Below are 21,516 nucleotides of genomic sequence, written 5' to 3'. Positions count from 1 at the left end.
TTAACACCCTAGAGCTCTAGTGAGGCACAACAACACAACTGTTATGAGCTCAGGACACAGACATGCAGCAGGCAGTCACACCACACACACACCACACACACACACACACACAGCTCTCACACACTCACACACACTCCCACACACACACACACACTCACACACACTCTCTCTCTCACACACACACACACACACACACACACACACACACACACACACACACACCACACACACACACACACACACACACTCTCACACACACAGACACACAGACACACACACACACACACACACACAGCAGCATGATGATGAGTAATCATCTGAATCATCTAACACAATATTGATTAGTGAAGGTGAAGTGAAACCAAGTGAATAACAAACCATAGCTGCATCACCACCACCATTAACCTAATACTGACAGAGAGAGAGAGAGAGAGACAGACAGACAGAGACAAGCAGAGAGAGACAGATAGATAGAGAGAAAGAGAGACAGACAGACAGACAGTGAGTGAGTGACAGATAGAGGTAGAGAGAAAGAGAGCGAGAGATGGACAGATGGACAGACAGACAGAGATGCAGTAGACTGCAGACGCCAAAACACCCTCTTCACTGTCAGGGTACAGGGGTAATTATTCAAAGTGTGAACGGTACTTTAAAAATCGCAGATTCATCCTGCGGGAATTCATTTTATGACGAGGCGCTATTTATTTAGAAAAACTGTCAACGTGACTTTGGAGACAGGAGTTGTTCTTCCAGTAATAACAACTCAGCCGCGCACTGGCGGTGGTCCAGACTGGCTTGCGCACTGGCCGTGGTCCAGACTGGCTTGCGATGCGGAACGGATCGGAGCGGTATACTGCTGGAGGAGATGAAGACAGGAGGAGAAACAGAGAAGAGTAGAGCGAAAAATGTGTACTGGCCCTTTAAGGAACATTAAAATCCATCGGAGTGTCGTATCAGCCCCTTGAGAGAATCGAATCAGTAGCGTTCCTCCTTCAGTTAGATAGGGACCATACCTCAGCGGTATTGACCCGCTACGCAGTTCACTGTACGGATAGAGACGACAACTTTAGACACACACACACAAGTCCAGACGCATGGGGTAGGATTAACAACACAGCTAATCATGAGAGACAACTGGATTCTAGTTATCATGCAGTTTCTGTTGTTTCCGCTGACAGGTGAGTCGCCGCGTTTTTCACGTGCTGTTTATTGTGGTTTTACTGCTTTATGTTTTGGTTGTGGCGTATATATAGCGTGTGTGGATGGCTATGTTGTGGTTTATCCAATATCCTGAGGTTGATTATACACCACATATACAAAGGTATGTGGACACCCTTTAAAATGTGTGGCTCGGGCTATTTCCACCTCACCCGTTGCAAATCGAGCACACAGACATGCAATCTCCATTGGTAAACATTGTCAGTAGAATGGCCTTACTGAAGAGCTCGGTGGCTTTCAACGTGGCACCGTCATAGGATGCCACCTTTCCAACTAGTCAGTTCATACAATGTCTGCCCCCCGGTCAACTGTAAGTTCTGTTATTGTGAAGAGAAAAGTCTAGGAGCAACAACGTCTCAGTGATATGCCACACAAGCTCACAGAACGGGACCGTCGAGTGCTGAAGCACGTAGTGCGTAAAAAATAGTTTGTCCTCGGTTGCAACACTCACTACCCGAGTTCCAAACGGCCTCTGGAAGCAACATCAGCACAAGAACTGTTCATGGGGAGCTTCAATGGGTTTCCATGGCCGAGCAGCCGCACACAAGCCTAAGATCACCATGCGCAATGCCAAGCTTCGGCTGGACTGGTTGGACTCTGGAGCAGTTGAAACGCGTTCTCTAGAGTGAAGTATAACGCTTCACCATCTGGCAGTCCGATGAATGAATCTGGGTTTGGCCAACTGTAAAGTTTGGTGGATGAGGAATAATGGTCTGGGCTTTTGGTCATAGTGTAGGTAGACCTACCATGGGTGTGTAGTCTAATACATGTCGTTTCGGGTGTTGGTATGGAGTGGGGTTGTGTTGGTATGGAGTGGGGTTGGTATGGAGTGGGGTTGTGTTGGTACGGAGTGGGGTTGGTATGGAGTGGGGTTGTGTTGGTATGGAGTGGGGTTGGTGTGGGGTTGTGTTGGTACGGAGTGGGGTTGGTATGGAGTGGGGTTGGTATGGAGTGGGGTTGGTATGGAGTGGGGTTGTGTTGGTATGGAGTGGGGTTGTGTTGGTATGGAGTGGGGTTGTGTTGGTATGGAGTGGGGTTGTGTTGGTATGGAGTGGGATTGTGTTGGTATGGAGTGGGGTTGTGTTGGTATGGAGTGGCTTTGTGTTGGTATGGAGTGGCGTTGTGTTGGTATGGAGTGGGGTTGTGTTGGTATGGAGTGGTGTTGGTGTTGTGTTGGTATGGAGTGGGGTTGTGCTGGTACGGAGTGGGGTTGTGTTGGTACGGCGTGGGGTTGGTATGGAGTGGTGTTGTGTTGGTATGGAGTGGGATTGTGTTGGTATGGAGTGGGGTTGTGTTGGTATGGAGTGGCGTTGTGTTGGTATGGAGTGGGGTTGTGTTGGTATGGAGTGGGGTTGTGTTGGTATGGAGTGGGGTTGTGTTGGTATGGAGTGGTGTTGGTGTCGTGTTGTGTTGGTATGGAGTGGGGTTGTGCTGGTACGGAGTGGGGTTGTGTTGGTACGGAGTGGGGTTGTGTTGGTACGGCGTGGGGTTGTGTTGGTACGGCGTGGGGTTGTGTTGGTACGGAGTGGGGTTGTGTTGGTACGGAGTGGGGTTGTGTTGGTATGGAGTGGGGTTGTTTTGGTATGGAGTGGGGTTGTTTTGGTATGGAGTGGGGTTGTGTTGGTAGGGAGTGGGGTTGTGTTGGTAGGGAGTGGGGTTGTGTTGGTAGGGAGTGGGGTTGTGTTGGTATGGAGTGGGGTTGTGTTGGTATGGAGTGGGGTTGTGTTGGTATGGAGTGGGGTTGTGTTGGTAGGGAGTGGGGTTGTGTTGGTATGGAGTGGGGTTGTGTTGGTATGGAGTGGTGTTGTGTTGGTATGGAGTGGGGTTGTGTTGGTAGGGAGTGAGGTTGTGTTGGTATGGAGTGGGGTTGTGTTGGTATGGAGTGGGGTTGTTTTGGTATGGAGTGGTGTTGTGTTGGTAGGGAGTGGGGTTGTGTTGGTAGGGAGTGGGGTTGTGTTGGTATGGAGTGGGGTTGTTTTGGTATGGAGTGGGGTTGTTTTGGTAGGGAGTGGGGTTGTGTTGGTAGGGAGTGGGGTTGTGTTGGTAGGGAGTGGGGTTGTGTTGGTAGGGAGTGGGGTTGTGTTGGTAGGGAGTGGGGTTGTGTTGGTATGGAGTGGGGTTGTGTTGGTATGGAGTGGGGTTGTGTTGGTATGGAGTGGGGTTGTGTTGGTATGGAGTGGGGTTGTGTTGGTAGGGAGTGGGGTTGTGTTGGTATGGAGTGGGGTTGTGTTGGTATGGAGTGGTGTTGTGTTGGTATGGAGTGGGGTTGTGTTGGTAGGGAGTGAGGTTGTGTTGGTATGGAGTGGGGTTGTGTTGGTATGGAGTGGGGTTGTTTTGGTATGGAGTGGTGTTGTGTTGGTAGGGAGTGGGGTTGTGTTGGTAGGGAGTGGGGTTGTGTTGGTATGGAGTGGGGTTGTGTTGGTAGGGAGTGGGGTTGTGTTGGTACGGAGTGGGGTTGTGTTGGTACGGAGTGGGGTTGGTATGGAGTGGGGTTGTGTTGGTAGGGAGTGGGGTTGTGTTGGTATGGAGCTTTCCCGGCACTTCCTTGGCCAATAGCCTGTTCTGTATTTTATAGCATCATCTTGGACATTTGAGCTTATTAGGCTATTCCATTGTTTTGTTATGCATGGTAACACACACACACACACACACACACACACACACACTGTTTTGGTTATCCAATTAATTATTCATACATTTTAGCAACATATGTTGGCTTCCGCGCATAACAGGTGGCAGCAGGCAGGCTAAACATGTCTGGAAGTTTGGCCCATCTGACTCCAGATGTAGAATGCAGAATAGGCTGATCTGATGCAATAAGCCCATGTTTATTCAACACAGGGCTTAGGCAGGCACACACACACACACACAGTGGAAGTTGCTGGATATTGGCAGGAACTGGAACAGATTCTTGCGACATGTGGCCGGCCGTACATTGTCATGCTGAACCATGAGGTGATGGAGGCGGATGAATGGCACGACAACGGGCCTCAGGATTTCATCACGGTATCTCCGTGCATAAAAATGTACACTGATAAAAATGCAATTGTGTTCGTTGTCCGTAGTTTCTGCCTGCTCCATACCATAACCCCACCGCCACGAGGCACTCTGTTCACAACGTTGACGTCAGCAAACCAAATCTTGGGGTAAAGGAGAAATGCTCACTAAAAGAAATGTAAACAATTTTGTGCACAAAGTTTAAGAGAAATAAGCTTTTTTGTTTGTATGGAACATTTCTGGGATCTTTTATTTCAGCTCATGAAACATGGGAACAACACTTGACATGTTGTGTTGATATTGTTGTTCAGTGTGTAATATATATATATATTATTTTTTACAGTGTACTGTTACTCAAACTCACACACACACACACACACACACACACACACAGACACACAGGTGTATGCCCTATAATGTTGTTTACATAAAGCTATAACGGTAGTGTAATCTATCATCTTCAACCTGTTCCTTCAAGCCCAGAGTCACACTATTAGAAGTGGCACCCAATTCCCTAGTTAGTGCACTACTTTTGACCAGGTATCTATGGGCCCTGGTTTAAAAGTAGTGCACTAACTAGGGAATAGGGTGCCATTTGGGATGCCTACTATGTATTTGCATAACTGTATCCCAAGGTAGTTGGTCGTATCCGGGCTTTTCCCAGGAAAAGGTTGTGTGTGTGTGTGTGTGTGTGTGTGTGTGTGTGTGTGTGTGTGTCTAAAGCTGTTACCGCCACACCAGCAGTTACAAATCATGACGGCAGTCAAATTCCACTTAACCATTTAGTCACTGTAACTATTGGTTGCAAGTTCAAATCCAGCGTAGCCTAGTGGTTAGAGCGTTGGACTAGTAACCGAAAGGTTGCAAGTTCAAACCCCCGAGCTGACAAGGTACAAATCTGTCGTTCTGCCCCTGAACAAGGCAGTTAACCCACTGTTCCTAGAGTGGTTAACCCACTGTTCCTAGAGTGGTTAACCCACTGTTCCTAGACCAGTTAACCCACTGTTCCTAGACCAGTTAACCCACTGTTCCTAGACCAGTTAACCCACTGTTCCTAGACCAGTTAACCCACTGTTCCTAGACCAGTTAACCCACTGTTCCTAGGCCGGTTAACCCACTGTTCCTAGGCCGGTTAACCCACTGTTCCTAGACCAGTTAACTGTTCCTGGATCAGTTAACCCACTGTTCCTAGGCCAGTTAACCCACTGTTCCTGGACCAGTTAACCCACTGTTCCTAGACCAGTTAACCCACTGTTCCTAGACCAGTTAACCCACTGTTCCTAGACCAGTTAACCCACTGTTCCTAGACCAGTTAACCCGCTGTTCCTAGACCAGTTAACCCACTGTTCCTAGACCAGTTAACTGTTCCTAGTCCGTCATTGAAAATAAGAATTTGGTTAAATGAAAGTAAAATAAAGAAATAAAAAGGCTTCAAAACGGCATCCTATTCCCCATAGGGCTCTGGTCACTAGTAGTGCACTATATAGGGAATAGGGCTCTGGTCATTAGTAGTGCACTATATAGGGAATAGGGCTCTGGTCACTAGTAGTGCACTATATAGGGAATAGGGCTCTGGTCTATAGTAGTGTACTATATAGGGAATAGGGCTCTGGTCTAAAGTAGTGTACTATATAGGGAATAGGGCTCTGGTCTAAAGTAGTGCACTATATAGGGAATAGGGCTCTGGTCTAAAGTAGTGCACTATATAGGGAATAGGGCTCTGGTCTAAAGTAGTGCACTATATAGGGAATAGGGCTCTGGTCTAAAGTAGTGCACTATATAGGGAATAGGGCTCTGGTCTAAAGTAGTGTACTAAATAGGGAATAGGGCTCTGGTCTAAAGTAGTGTACTATATAGGGAATAGGGCTCTGGTCTAAAGTAGTGCACTATATAGGGAATAGGGCTCTGGTCTAAAGTAGTGCACTATATAGGGAATAGGGCTCTGGTCTAAAGTAGTGCACTATATAGGGAATAGGGCTCTGGTCTAAAGTAGTGCACTATATAGGGAATAGGGCTCTGGTCTAAAGTAGTGTACTAAATAGGGAATAGGGCTCTGGTCTAAAGTAGTGCACTATATAGGGAATAGGGCTCTGGTCTAAAGTAGTGTACTATATAGGGAATAGGGCTCTGGTCTAAAGTAGTGTACTATATAGGGAATAGGGCTCTGGTCTAAAGTAGTGTACTATATAGGGAATAGGGCTCTGGTCTAAAGTAGTGCACTATATAGGGAATAGGGCTCTGGTCTAAAGTAGTGCACTATATAGGGAATAGGGCTCTGGTCTAAAGTAGTGTACTATATAGGGAATAGGGCTCTGGTCTAAAGTAGTGTACTATATAGGGAATAGGGCTCTGGTCTAAAGTAGTGCACTATATAGGGAATAGGGCTCTGGTCTAAAGTAGTGTACTAAATAGGGAATAGGGCTCTGGTCTAAAGTAGTGCACTATATAGGGAATAGGGCTCTGGTCTAAAGTAGTGTACTATATAGGGAATAGGGCTCTGGTCTAAAGTAGTGTACTATATAGGGAATAGGGCTCTGGTCTAAAGTAGTGTACTATATAGGGAATAGGGCTCTGGTCTAAAGTAGTGCACTATATAGGGAATAGGGCTCTGGTCTAAAGTAGTGCACTATATAGGGAATAGGGCTCTGGTCTAAAGTAGTGTACTATATAGGGAATAGGGCTCTGGTCTAAAGTAGTGCACTATATAGGGAATAGGGCTCTGGTCTAAAGTAGTGCACTATATAGGGAATAGGGCTCTGGTCTAAAGTAGTGTACTATATAGGGAATAGGGCTCTGGTCTAAAGTAGTGCACTATATAGGGAATAGGGCTCTGGTCTAAAGTAGTGCACTATATAGGGAATAGGGCTCTGGTCTAAAGTAGTGTACTAAATAGGGAATAGGGCTCTGGTCTAAAGTAGTGCACTATATAGGGAATAGGGCTCTGGTCTAAAGTAGTGTACTATATAGGGAATAGGGCTCTGGTCTAAAGTAGTGTACTATATAGGGAATAGGGCTCTGGTCTAAAGTAGTGTACTATATAGGGAATAGGGCTCTGGTCTAAAGTAGTGCACTATATAGGGAATAGGGCTCTGGTCTAAAGTAGTGCACTATATAGGGAATAGGGCTCTGGTCTAAAGTAGTGTACTATATAGGGAATAGGGCTCTGGTCTAAAGTAGTGTACTATATAGGGAATAGGGCTCTGGTCTAAAGTAGTGCACTATATAGGGAATAGGGCTCTGGTCTAAAGTAGTGCACTATATAGGGAATAGGGCTCTGGTCTAAAGTAGTGCACTATATAGGGAATAGGGCTCTGGTCTAAAGTAGTGCACTATATAGGGAATAGGGCTCTGGTCTAAAGTAGTGTACTAAATAGGGAATAGGGCTCTGGTCTAAAGTAGTGCACTATATAGGGAATAGGGCTCTGGTCTAAAGTAGTGTACTATATAGGGAATAGGGCTCTGGTCTAAAGTAGTGTACTATATAGGGAATAGGGCTCTGGTCTAAAGTAGTGTACTATATAGGGAATAGGGCTCTGGTCTAAAGTAGTGCACTATATAGGGAATAGGGCTCTGGTCTAAAGTAGTGCACTATATAGGGAATAGGGCTCTGGTCTAAAGTAGTGCACTATATAGGGAATAGGGCTCTGGTCTAAAGTAGTGCACTATATAGGGAATAGGGCTCTGGTCTAAAGTAGTGTACTATATAGGGAATAGGGCTCTGGTCTAAAGTAGTGTACTATATAGGGAATAGGGCTCTGGTCTAAAGTAGTGCACTATATAGGGAATAGGGCTCTGGTCTAAAGTAGTGCACTATATAGGGAATAGGGCTCTGGTCTAAAGTAGTGCACTATATAGGGAATAGGGCTCTGGTCTAAAGTAGTGCACTATATAGGGAATAGGGCTCTGGTCACTAGTAGTTCACTATATAGGGAATAGGGCTCTGGTCACTAGTAGTTCACTATATAGGGAATAGGGCTCTGGTCACTAGTAGTTCACTATATAGGGAATAGGGCTCTGGTCTAAAGTACTGCACTATATAGGGAATAGGGCTCTGGTCTAAAGTACTGCACTATATAGGGAATAGGGCTCTGGACTAAAGTAGTGCACTATATAGGGAATAGGGCTCTGGTCTAAAGTAGTGTACTATATAGGGAATAGGGCTCTGGTCTAAAGTAGTGCACTACATAGGGAATAGGGCTCTGGTCTAAAGTAGTGCACTACATAGGGAATAGGGCTCTGGTCTAAAGTAGTGCACTACATAGGGAATAGGGCTCTGGTCTAAAGTAGTGCACTATATAGGGAATAGGGCTCTGGTCTAAAGTAGTGCACTACATAGGGAATAGGGCTCTGGTCTAAAGTAGTGCACTACATAGGGAATAGGGCACTGGTCTAAAGTAGTGCACTACATAGGGAATAGGGCTCTGGTCTAAAGTAGTACCACTATATATAGGGAACAGGGCCCTGGTCTAAAGTAGTGCACTATATAGGGAATAGGGCCCTGGTCTAAAGTAGTGCACTATATAGGGAATAGGGCCCTGGTCTAAAGTAGTGCACTATATAGGGAATAGGGCTCTGGTCTAAAGTAGTGCACTATATAGGGAATAGGGCTCTGGTCTAAAGTAGTGCACTATATAGGGAATAGGGCTCTGGTCTAAAGTAGTGCACTACATAGGGAATAGGGCTCTGGTCTAAAGTAGTGCACTATATAGGGAATAGGGCTCTGGTCTAAAGTAGTGCACTATATAGGGAATAGGGCTCTGGTCTAAAGTAGTGCACTATATAGGGAATAGGGCTCTGGTCTAAAGTAGTGCACTATATAGGGAATAGGGCTCTGGTCTAAAGTAGTGCACTATATAGGGAATAGGGCTCTGGTATAAAGTAGTGCACTATATAGGGAATAGGGCTCTGGTCTAAAGTAGTGCACTATATAGGGAATAGGGCTCTGGTCACTAGTAGTTCACTATATAGGGAATAGGGCTCTGGTCTAAAGTAGTGCACTATATAGGGAATAGGGCTCTGGTCACTAGTAGTTCACTATATAGGGAATAGGGCTCTGGTCTAAAGTAGTGCACTATATAGGGAATAGGGCTCTGGTCACTAGTAGTTCACTATATAGGGAATAGGGCTCTGGTCTAAAGTAGTGCACTATATAGGGAATAGGGCTCTGGTCTAAAGTAGTTCACTATATAGGGAATAGGGCTCTGGTCTAAAGTAGTGCACTATATAGGGAATAGGGCTCTGGTCTAAAGTAGTGCACTATATAGGGAATAGGGCTCTGGTCTAAAGTAGTGCACTATATAGGGAATAGGGCTCTGGTCTAAAGTAGTGCACTATATAGGGAATAGGGCTCTGGTCTAAAGTAGTGCACTACATAGGGAATGGGGCTCTGGTCTAAAGTAGTGCACTATATAGGGAATAGGGCTCTGGTCTAAAGTAGTGCACTATATAGGGAATAGGGCTCTGGTCACTAGTAGTGCACTATATAGGGAATAGGGCTCTGGTCTAAAGTAGTGCACTATATAGGGAATAGGGCTCTGGTCTAAAGTAGTGCACTATATAGGGAATAGGGCTCTGGTCTAAAGTAGTGCACTATATAGGGAATAGGGCTCTGGTCTAAAGTAGTGCACTATATAGGGAATAGGGTTATATAGGGCTCTGGTCACTAGTAGTGCACTATATAGGGAATAGGGCTCTGGTCTAAAGTAGTGCACTATATAGGGAATAGGGCTCTGGTCTAAAGTAGTGCACTATATAGGGAATAGGGCTCTGGTCTAAAGTAGTGCACTATATAGGGAATAGGGTTATATAGGGCTCTGGTCACTAGTAGTGCACTATATAGGGAATAGGGCTCTGGTCTAAAGTAGTGCACTATATAGGGAATAGGGTTATATAGGTCTCTGGTCACTAGTAGTGCACTATATAGGGAATAGGGTTATATAGGGCTCTGGTCACTAGTAGTGCACTATATAGGGAATAGGGCTTTGGTCTAAAGTAGTGCACTATATAGGGAATAGGGTTATATAGGGCTCTGGTCACTAGTAGTGCACTATATAGGGAATAGGGCTCTGGTCTAAAGTAGTGCACTATATAGGGAATAGGGCTCTGGTCTAAAGTAGTGCACTATATAGGGAATAGGGCTCTGGTCTAAAGTAGTGCACTATATAGGGAATAGGGCTCTGGTCTAAAGTAGTGCACTATATAGGGAATAGGGCTCTGGTCTAAAGTAGTGCACTACATAGGGAATAGGGCTCTGGTCTAAAGTAGTGCACTACATAGGGAATAGGGCTCTGGTCACTAGTAGTTCACTATATAGGGAATAGGGCTCTGGTCTAAAGTAGTGCACTATATAGGGAATAGGGCTCTGGTCTAAAGTAGTGCACTATATAGGGAATAGGGCTCTGGTCTAAAGTAGTGCACTATATAGGGAATAGGGCTCTGGTCACTAGTAGTGCACTATATAGGGAATAGGGCTCTGGTCTAAAGTAGTGCACTATATAGGGAATAGGGCTCTGGTCTAAAGTAGTGCACTATATAGGGAATAGGGCTCTGGTCTAAAGTAGTGCACTATATAGGGAATAGGGCTCTGGTCTAAAGTAGTGCACTATATAGGGAATAGGGTTATATAGGGCTCTGGTCACTAGTAGTGCACTATATAGGGAATAGGGCTCTGGTCTAAAGTAGTGCACTATATAGGGAATAGGGCTCTGGTCTAAAGTAGTGCACTATATAGGGAATAGGGCTCTGGTCTAAAGTAGTGCACTATATAGGGAATAGGGTTATATAGGGCTCTGGTCACTAGTAGTGCACTATATAGGGAATAGGGCTCTGGTCTAAAGTAGTGCACTATATAGGGAATAGGGTTATATAGGTCTCTGGTCACTAGTAGTGCACTATATAGGGAATAGGGTTATATAGGGCTCTGGTCACTAGTAGTGCACTATATAGGGAATAGGGCTTTGGTCTAAAGTAGTGCACTATATAGGGAATAGGGTTATATAGGGCTCTGGTCACTAGTAGTGCACTATATAGGGAATAGGGCTCTGGTCTAAAGTAGTGCACTATATAGGGAATAGGGCTCTGGTCTAAAGTAGTGCACTATATAGGGAATAGGGCTCTGGTCTAAAGTAGTGCACTATATAGGGAATAGGGCTCTGGTCTAAAGTAGTGCACTATATAGGGAATAGGGCTCTGGTCTAAAGTAGTGCACTACATAGGGAATAGGGCTCTGGTCTAAAGTAGTGCACTACATAGGGAATAGGGCTCTGGTCACTAGTAGTTCACTATATAGGGAATAGAGCTCTGGTCTAAAGTAGTGCACTATATAGGGAATAGGGCTCTGGTCACTAGTAGTTCACTATATAGGGAATAGGGCTCTGGTCTAAAGTAGTGCACTATATAGGGAATAGGGCTCTGGTCTAAAGTAGTGCACTATATAGGGAATAGGGCTCTGGTCTAAAGTAGTGCACTATATAGGGAATAGGGCTCTGGTCTAAAGTAGTGCACTATATAGGGAATAGGGCTCTGGTCTAAAGTAGTGCACTATATAGGGAATAGGGCTCTGGTCTAAAGTAGTGCACTATATAGGGAATAGGGCTCTGGTCTAAAGTAGTGCACTATATAGGGAATAGGGCTCTGGTCTAAAGTAGTGCACTATATAGGGAATAGGGCTCTGGTCTAAAGTAGTGCACTATATAGGGAATAGGGCTCTGGTCTAAAGTAGTGCACTATATAGGGAATAGGGCTCTGGTATAAAGTAGTGCACTATATAGGGAATAGGGCTCTGGTCTAAAGTAGTGCACTATATAGGGAATAGGGCTCTGGTCTAAAGTAGTGCACTATATAGGGAATAGGGCTCTGGTCACTAGTAGTTCACTATATAGGGAATAGGGCTCTGGTCTAAAGTAGTGCACTATATAGGGAATAGGGCTCTGGTCACTAGTAGTTCACTATATAGGGAATAGGGCTCTGGTCTAAAGTAGTGCACTATATAGGGAATAGGGCTCTGGTCTAAAGTAGTGCACTATATAGGGAATAGGGCTCTGGTCTAAAGTAGTGCACTATATAGGGAATAGGGCTCTGGTCTAAAGTAGTGCACTATATAGGGAATAGGGTTATATAGGGCTCTGGTCACTAGTAGTGCACTATATAGGGAATAGGGCTCTGGTCTAAAGTAGTGCACTATATAGGGAATAGGGCTCTGGTCTAAAGTAGTGCACTATATAGGGAATAGGGCTCTGGTCTAAAGTAGTGCACTATATAGGGAATAGGGTTATATAGGGCTCTGGTCACTAGTAGTGCACTATATAGGGAATAGGGCTCTGGTCTAAAGTAGTGCACTATATAGGGAATAGGGTTATATAGGTCTCTGGTCACTAGTAGTGCACTATATAGGGAATAGGGTTATATAGGGCTCTGGTCACTAGTAGTGCACTATATAGGGAATAGGGCTTTGGTCTAAAGTAGTGCACTATATAGGGAATAGGGTTATATAGGGCTCTGGTCACTAGTAGTGCACTATATAGGGAATAGGGCTCTGGTCTAAAGTAGTGCACTATATAGGGAATAGGGCTCTGGTCTAAAGTAGTGCACTATATAGGGAATAGGGCTCTGGTCTAAAGTAGTGCACTATATAGGGAATAGGGCTCTGGTCTAAAGTAGTGCACTATATAGGGAATAGGGCTCTGGTCTAAAGTAGTGCACTACATAGGGAATAGGGCTCTGGTCTAAAGTAGTGCACTACATAGGGAATAGGGCTCTGGTCACTAGTAGTTCACTATATAGGGAATAGGGCTCTGGTCTAAAGTAGTGCACTATATAGGGAATAGGGCTCTGGTCACTAGTAGTTCACTATATAGGGAATAGGGCTCTGGTCTAAAGTAGTGCACTATATAGGGAATAGGGCTCTGGTCTAAAGTAGTGCACTATATAGGGAATAGGGCTCTGGTCTAAAGTAGTGCACTATATAGGGAATAGGGCTCTGGTCTAAAGTAGTGCACTATATAGGGAATAGGGCTCTGGTCTAAAGTAGTGCACTATATAGGGAATAGGGCTCTGGTCTAAAGTAGTGCACTATATAGGGAATAGGGCTCTGGTCTAAAGTAGTGCACTATATAGGGAATAGGGCTCTGGTCTAAAGTAGTGCACTATATAGGGAATAGGGCTCTGGTCTAAAGTAGTGCACTATATAGGGAATAGGGCTCTGGTCTAAAGTAGTGCACTATATAGGGAATAGGGCTCTGGTATAAAGTAGTGCACTATATAGGGAATAGGGCTCTGGTCTAAAGTAGTGCACTATATAGGGAATAGGGCTCTGGTCTAAAGTAGTGCACTATATAGGGAATAGGGCTCTGGTCACTAGTAGTTCACTATATAGGGAATAGGGCTCTGGTCTAAAGTAGTGCACTATATAGGGAATAGGGCTCTGGTCACTAGTAGTTCACTATATAGGGAATAGGGCTCTGGTCTAAAGTAGTGCACTATATAGGGAATAGGGCTCTGGTCACTAGTAGTTCACTATATAGGGAATAGGGCTCTGGTCTAAAGTAGTGCACTATATAGGGAATAGGGCTCTGGTCTAAAGTAGTTCACTATATAGGGAATAGGGCTCTGGTCTAAAGTAGTGCACTATATAGGGAATAGGGCTCTGGTCTAAAGTAGTGCACTATATAGGGAATAGGGCTCTGGTCTAAAGTAGTGCACTATATAGGGAATAGGGCTCTGGTCTAAAGTAGTGCACTATATAGGGAATAGGGCTCTGGTCTAAAGTAGTGCACTACATAGGGAATAGGGCTCTGGTCTAAAGTAGTGCACTATATAGGGAATAGGGCTCTGGTCTAAAGTAGTGCACTACATAGGGAATAGGGCTCTGGTCTAAAGTAGTGCACTATATAGGGAATAGGGCTCTGGTCTAAAGTAGTGCACTATATAGGGAATAGGGCTCTGGTCACTAGTAGTGCACTACATAGGGAATAGGGCTCTGGTCTAAAGTAGTGCACTATATAGGGAATAGGGCTCTGGTCTAAAGTAGTGCACTATATAGGGAATAGGGCTCTGGTCTAAAGTAGTGCACTATATAGGGAATAGGGTTATATAGGGCTCTGGTCACTAGTAGTGCACTATATAGGGAATAGGGCTCTGGTCTAAAGTAGTGCACTATATAGGGAATAGGGTTATATAGGGCTCTGGTCACTAGTAGTGCACTATATAGGGAATAGGGCTCTGGTCTAAAGTAGTGCACTATATAGGGAATAGGGTTATATAGGTCTCTGGTCACTAGTAGTGCACTATATAGGGAATAGGGTTATATAGGGCTCTGGTCACTAGTAGTGCACTATATAGGGAATAGGGCTCTGGTCTAAAGTAGTGCACTATATAGGGAATAGGGTTATATAGGGCTCTGGTCACTAGTAGTGCACTATATAGGGAATAGGGCTCTGGTCTAAAGTAGTGCACTATATAGGGAATAGGGCTCTGGTCACTAGTAGTGCACTACATAGGGAATAGGGCTCTGGTCTAAAGTAGTGCACTATATAGGGAATAGGGCTCTGGTCTAAAGTAGTGCACTATATAGGGAATAGGGCTCTGGTCTAAAGTAGTGCACTACATAGGGAATAGGGCTCTGGTCACTAGTAGTTCACTATATAGGGAATAGGGCTCTGGTCTAAAGTAGTGCACTATATAGGGAATAGGGCTCTGGTCACTAGTAGTTCACTATATAGGGAATAGGGCTCTGGTCTAAAGTAGTGCACTATATAGGGAATTGGGCTCTGGTCTAAAGTAGTGCACTATATAGGGAATAGGGCTCTGGTCTAAAGTAGTGCACTATATAGGGAATAGGGCTCTGGTCTAAAGTAGTGCACTATATAGGGAATAGGGCTCTGGTCTAAAGTAGTGCACTATATAGGGAATAGGGCTCTGGTCTAAAGTAGTGCACTACATAGGGAATAGGGCTCTGGTCTAAAGTAGTGCACTATATAGGGAATAGGGCTCTGGTCTAAAGTAGTGCACTATATAGGGATTAGGGCTCTGGTATAAAGTAGTGCACTATATAGGGAATAGGGCTCTGGTCTAAAGTAGTGCACTATATAGGGAATAGGGCTCTGGTCTAAAGTAGTGCACTATATAGGGAATAGGGCTCTGGTCACTAGTAGTTCACTATATAGGGAATAGGGCTCTGGTCTAAAGTAGTGCACTATATAGGGAATAGGGCTCTGGTCACTAGTAGTTCACTATATAGGGAATAGGGCTCTGGTCTAAAGTAGTGCACTATATAGGGAATAGGGCTCTGGTCACTAGTAGTTCACTATATAGGGAATAGGGCTCTGGTCTAAAGTAGTGCACTATATAGGGAATAGGGCTCTGGTCTAAAGTAGTGCACTATATAGGGAATAGGGCTCTGGTCTAAAGTAGTGCACTATATAGGGAATAGGGCTCTGGTCTAAAGTAGTGCACTATATAGGGAATAGGGCTCTGGTCTAAAGTAGTGCACTATATAGGGAATAGGGCTCTGGTCTAAAGTAGTGCACTATATAGGGAATAGGGCTCTGGTCTAAAGTAGTGCACTACATAGGGAATAGGGCTCTGGTCTAAAGTAGTGCACTATATAGGGAATAGGGCTCTGGTCTAAAGTAGTGCACTATATAGGGAATAGGGCTCTGGTCACTAGTAGTGCACTACATAGGGAATAGGGCTCTGGTCTAAAGTAGTGCACTATATAGGGAATAGGGCTCTGGTCTAAAGTAGTGCACTATATAGGGAATAGGGCTCTGGTCTAAAGTAGTGCACTATATAGGGAATAGGGTTATATAGGGCTCTGGTCACTAGTAGTGCACTATATAGGGAATAGGGCTCTGGTCTTAAGTAGTGCACTATATAGGGAATAGGGCTCTGGTCTAAAGTAGTGCACTATATAGGGAATAGGGCTCTGGTCTAAAGTAGTGCACTATATAGGGAATAGGGTTATATAGGGCTCTGGTCACTAGTAGTGCACTATATAGGGAATAGGGCTCTGGTCTAAAGTAGTGCACTATATAGGGAATAGGGTTATATAGGTCTCTGGTCACTAGTAGTGCACTATATAGGGAATAGGGTTATATAGGGCTCTGGTCACTAGTAGTGCACTACATAGGGAATAGGGCTCTGTTCTAAGGTACATAGGGAATAGGCTGCCAACCCTGGTCTAAAGTAGTGCACTACATAGGGAATAGGGTGCCAACCCTGGTCTAAAGTAGTGCACTACATAGGGAATAGGGCTCTGTTCTAAGGTACATAGGGAATAGGCTGCCAACCCTGGTCTAAAGTAGTGCACTACATAGGGAATAGGGTGCCAACCCTGGTCTAAAGTAGTGCACTACATAGGGAATAGGGTGCCAACTCTGGTCTAAAGTAGTGCACTACATAGGGAATAGGGTGCCAACTCTGGTCTAAAGTAGTGCACTATATAGGGAATAGGGTGCCAATCCTGGTCTAAAGTAGTGCACTACATAGGGAATAGGGTGCCAACCCTGGTCTAAAGTAGTGCACTACATAGGGAATAGGGTGCCAACTCTGGTCTAAAGTAGTGCACTACATAGGGAATAGGGTTCCAACCCTGGTCTAAAGTAGTGCACTACATAGGGAATAGGGTGCCAACCCTGGTCAGAAGTAGTGCACTAAATATGGAATTAGGGTGCCAACTCTGGTCAGAAGTAGTGCACTACATAGGGAATAGGATGCCATTTGGAAGAAAGCCCTAGACTTCTGAAGATCGACACATGATTTGCCTGGCAGGTTTTCCACCAACATGATCTTCATGTGACCGTTAGTGCCCCAGGGCCGTCAGTCCATGGTTAAATCCCAAATGGACCCCTATTCCCTATGTAGTGCACTACTTTAGACCAGGGTTTGCACCCTATTCCCTATATAGTGCACTACTTTAGACCAGGGTTGGCACCCTATTCCATATTTAGTGCACTACTTTTGACCAGGGTTGGCACCCTATTCCATATTTAGTGCACTACTTTAGACCAGGGTTGGCACCCTATTCCATATTTAGTGCACTACTTTTGACGAGGGTTGGCACCCTATTCCATATTTAGTGCACTACTTTAGACCAGGGTTGGCACCCTATTCCCAATTTAGTGCACTACTTTTTATTACCAGGGCCCATGGGGGAATAGGGTGCTGTTTAGGACGCTGACAGGCTGTGAATCTGAACTCTAGGGGGAACGAAACAACTTCATGACCCAAATGTTTTTGTTTTTTTTTCTATCCTCAAGAAGTCTATTGATTGGCTGCCAGGCTATGCAAATCATGTGTTAATCTTCAGAACTGAAAAACACAGTCTCTGTCCCAAATTGTACACTATTCCTTTATGTAGTGCACTACTTTTGACCAGAGTTGGCACCCTATTCCCTATATAGTGCACTACTTTTCACTAGGGTTGGCACCCTATTCCCTATGTAGTGCACTACTTTTGACCAGGGTTGGCACCCTATTCCCTATGTAGTGCACTACTTTTGACCAGGGTTGGCACTCTATTCCCTATGTAGTGCACTACTTTTGACAAGGGTTGGCACCCTATTCCCTATGTAGTGCACTACTTTAGACCAGGCCCAATAGGGACATAACGGGAAAAAACAGTTTTCTGACCCAAATGTCAACGTTTTTCCTCCTCTAGAAGCCCGCTGATTGATTGGCTGATTGATTGATTCACCTTGTCAATGTCCTTATTTGTCTGTTATGGATAATGATGAGTTGAGCTGTTTGGGTTTTATGAGGTCATCACCAGACGTTGGTCCTAATTCTCCCTGTTGGAAGATCAAACCTTCAGCCAGATTGATGTTGGTCTATTAATGACTGTCCACTGTTACACAAGTCTGTTACACCAGTCTGTTACTAGACTGAACCATGACTGTCCACTGTTACACCAGTCTGTTACTAGACTGAACCATGACTGTCCACACTGTTACACCAGTCTGTTACTAGACTGAACCATGACTGTCCACTGTTACACCAGTCTGTTACTAGACTGAACCATGACTGTCCACTGGTACACCAGTCTGTTACACCAGTCTGTTACTAGACTGAACCATGACTGGCCACTGTTACACCAGTCTGTTACACCAGTCTGTTACTAGACTGAACCATGACTGTCCACTGTTACACCAGTCTGTTACACCAGTCTGTTACTAGACTGAACCATGACTGTCCACTGTTACAGCAGTCTGTTACTAGACTGAACCATGACTGTCCACTGTTACAGCAGTCTGTTACTAGACTGAACCATGACTGTCCACTGTTACAGCAGTCTGTTACTAGACTGAACCATGACTGTCCACTGTTACACCAGTCTGTTACTAGACTGAACCATGACTGTCCACTGTTACAGCAGTCTGTTACTAGATTGAACCATGACTGTCCACTGTTACACCAGTCTGTTACTAGACTGAACCATGACTGTCCACTGTTACAGCAGTCTGTTACTAGACTGAACAATGACTGTCCACTGTTACACCAGTCTGTTACACCAGTCTGTTACTAGACTGAACCATGACTGTCCACTGTTACACCAGTCTGTTACACCAGTCTGTTACTAGACTGAACCATGACTGTCCACTGTTACACCAGTCTAGACTGAACCATGACTGTCCACTGTTACATCAGTCTGTTACTAGACTGAACCATGACTGTCCACTGTTACACCAGTCTGTTACTAGACTGAACCATGACTGTCCACACTATTACACCAGTCTGTTACTAGACTGAACCATGACTGTCCACTGTTACACCAGTCTGTTACTAGACTGAACCATGACTGTCCACTGGTACACCAGTCTGTTACACCAGTCTGTTACTAGACTGAACCATGACTGGCCACTGTTACACCAGTCTGTTACACCAGTCTGTTACTAGACTGAACCATGACTGTCCACTGTTACACCAGTCTGTTACACCAGTCTGTTACTAGACTGAACCATGACTGTCCACTGTTACAGCAGTCTGTTACTAGACTGAACCATGACTGTCCACTGTTACAGCAGTCTGTTACTAGACTGAACCATGACTGTCCACTGTTACAGCAGTCTGTTACTAGACTGAACCATGACTGTCCACTGTTACAGCAGTCTGTTACTAGACTGAACCATGACTGTCCACTGTTACACCAGTCTGTTACTAGACTGAACCATGACTGTCCACTGTTACAGCAGTCTGTTACTAGATTGAACCATGACTGTCCACTGTTACACCAGTCTGTTACTAGACTGAACCATGACTGTCCACTGTTACAGCAGTCTGTTACTAGACTGAACAATGACTGTCCACTGTTACACCAGTCTGTTACACCAGTCTGTTACTAGACTGAACCATGACTGTCCACTGTTACACCAGTCTGTTACACCAGTCTGTTACTAGACTGAACCATGACTGTCCACTGTTACACCAGTCTAGACTGAACCATGACTGTCCACTGTTACACCAATCTGTTACAGCAGTCTGTTACTAGACTGAACCATGACTGTCCACTGTTACACGAGTCTGTTACACCAGTCTGTTACTAGACTGAACCATGACTGTCCACTGTTACACCAGTCTAGACTGAACCATGACTGTCCACTGTTACAGCAGTCTGTTACTAGACTGAACCATGACTGTCGACTGTTACACCAGTCTGTTACAGCAGTCTGTTACTAGACTGAACCATGACTGGCCACTGTTACACCAGTCTGTTACACCAGTCTGTTACACCAGTCTGTTACTAGACTGAACCATGACTGTCCACTGTTACACCAGTCTGTTACACCAGTCTGTTACTAGACTGAACCATGACTGTCCACTGTTACACCAGTCTGTTACACCAGTCTGTTACTAGACTGAACCATGACTGGCCACTGTTACACCAGTCTGTTACACCAGTCTGTTACACCAGTCTGTTACTAGACTGAACCATGACTGTCCACTGTTACAGCAGTCTGTTACTAGACTGAACCATGACTGTCCACTGTTCAACCGCGTGTTACACCAGTCTGTTACCAGACTGAACCATGACTGTACACTGTTACACCAGTCTGTTACACCAGTCTGTTACTAGACTGAACCATGACTGGCCACTGTTACACCAGTCTGTTACTAGACTGAACCATGACTGTCCACTGTTACACCAGTCTGTTACACCAGTCTGTTACTAGACTGAACCATGACTGGCCCCTGTTACACCAGTCTGTTACACCAGTCTGTTACACCAGTCTGTTACTAGACTAACCATGACTGTCCACTGTTACACCAGTCTGTTACTAGACTGAACCATGACTGTCCACTGTTACACCAGTCTGTTACACCAGTCTGTTACCAGACTGAACCATGACTGTCCACTGTTACACCAGTCTGTTACACCAGTCTGTTACTAGACTGAACCATGACTGGCCACTGTTACACCAGTCTGTTACACCAGTCTGTTACTAGACTGAACCATGACTGTCCACTGTTACACCAGTCTGTTACACCAGTCTGTTACTAGACTGAACCATGACTGTCCACTGTTACAGCAGTCTGTTACTAGACTGAACCATGACTGTCCACTGTTACAGCAGTCTGTTACTAGACTGAACCATGACTCTCCACTGTTACACCAGTCTGTTACTAGACTGAACCATGACTGTCCACTGTTACAGCAGTCTGTTACTAGACTGAACCATGACTGTCCACTGTTACACCAGTCTGTTACTAGACTGAACCATGACTGTCCACTGTTACAGCAGTCTGTTACTAGACTGAACAATGACTGTCCACTGTTTCACCAGTCTGTTACACCAGTCTGTTACTAGACTGAACCATGACTGTCTACTGTTACACCAGTCTAGACTGAACCATGACTGTCCACTGTTACACCAATCTGTTACAGCAGTCTGTTACTAGACTGAACCATGACTGTCCACTGTTACACGAGTCTGTTACACCAGTCTGTTACTAGACTGAACCATGACTGTCCACTGTTACACCAGTCTAGACTGAACCATGACTGTCCACTGTTACAGCAGTCTGTTACTAGACTGAACCATGACTGTCGACTGTTACACCAGTCTGTTACAGCAGTCTGTTACTAGACTGAACCATGACTGGCCACTGTTACACCAGTCTGTTACACCAGTCTGTTACACCAGTCTGTTACTAGACTGAACCATGACTGTCCACTGTTACACCAGTCTGTTACACCAGTCTGTTACTAGACTGAACCATGACTGTCCACTGTTACACCAGTCTGTTACACCAGTCTGTTACTAGACTGAACCATGACTGGCCACTGTTACACCAGTCTGTTACACC

The 21,516-nt window shown here is 45.0% G+C and overlaps 1 protein-coding gene across 1 annotated transcript in view; it reads left to right on the top strand.

Moving 5' to 3' along the window:
- Positions 1 to 689: 689 nt before the first annotated feature.
- Positions 690 to 21,516, top strand: part of LOC110513598 (mast/stem cell growth factor receptor kita) — a 97,186-nt gene continuing 76,359 nt past the window's right edge. The window contains exon 1 of the mRNA XM_036972919.1: positions 690 to 1,178. Coding sequence (XP_036828814.1) covers positions 1,124 to 1,178 — 55 coding nt within the window. The 5' untranslated portion in view covers positions 690 to 1,123. The remainder of the gene's footprint in view (positions 1,179 to 21,516) is intronic.

The sequence above is a fragment of the Oncorhynchus mykiss genome, unplaced genomic scaffold (genome assembly GCF_013265735.2).
Source record: "Oncorhynchus mykiss isolate Arlee unplaced genomic scaffold, USDA_OmykA_1.1 un_scaffold_212, whole genome shotgun sequence".
Classification (NCBI taxonomy): domain Eukaryota; kingdom Metazoa; phylum Chordata; class Actinopteri; order Salmoniformes; family Salmonidae; genus Oncorhynchus; species Oncorhynchus mykiss.
This window is presented reverse-complemented; position numbering and strand designations above follow the sequence as displayed.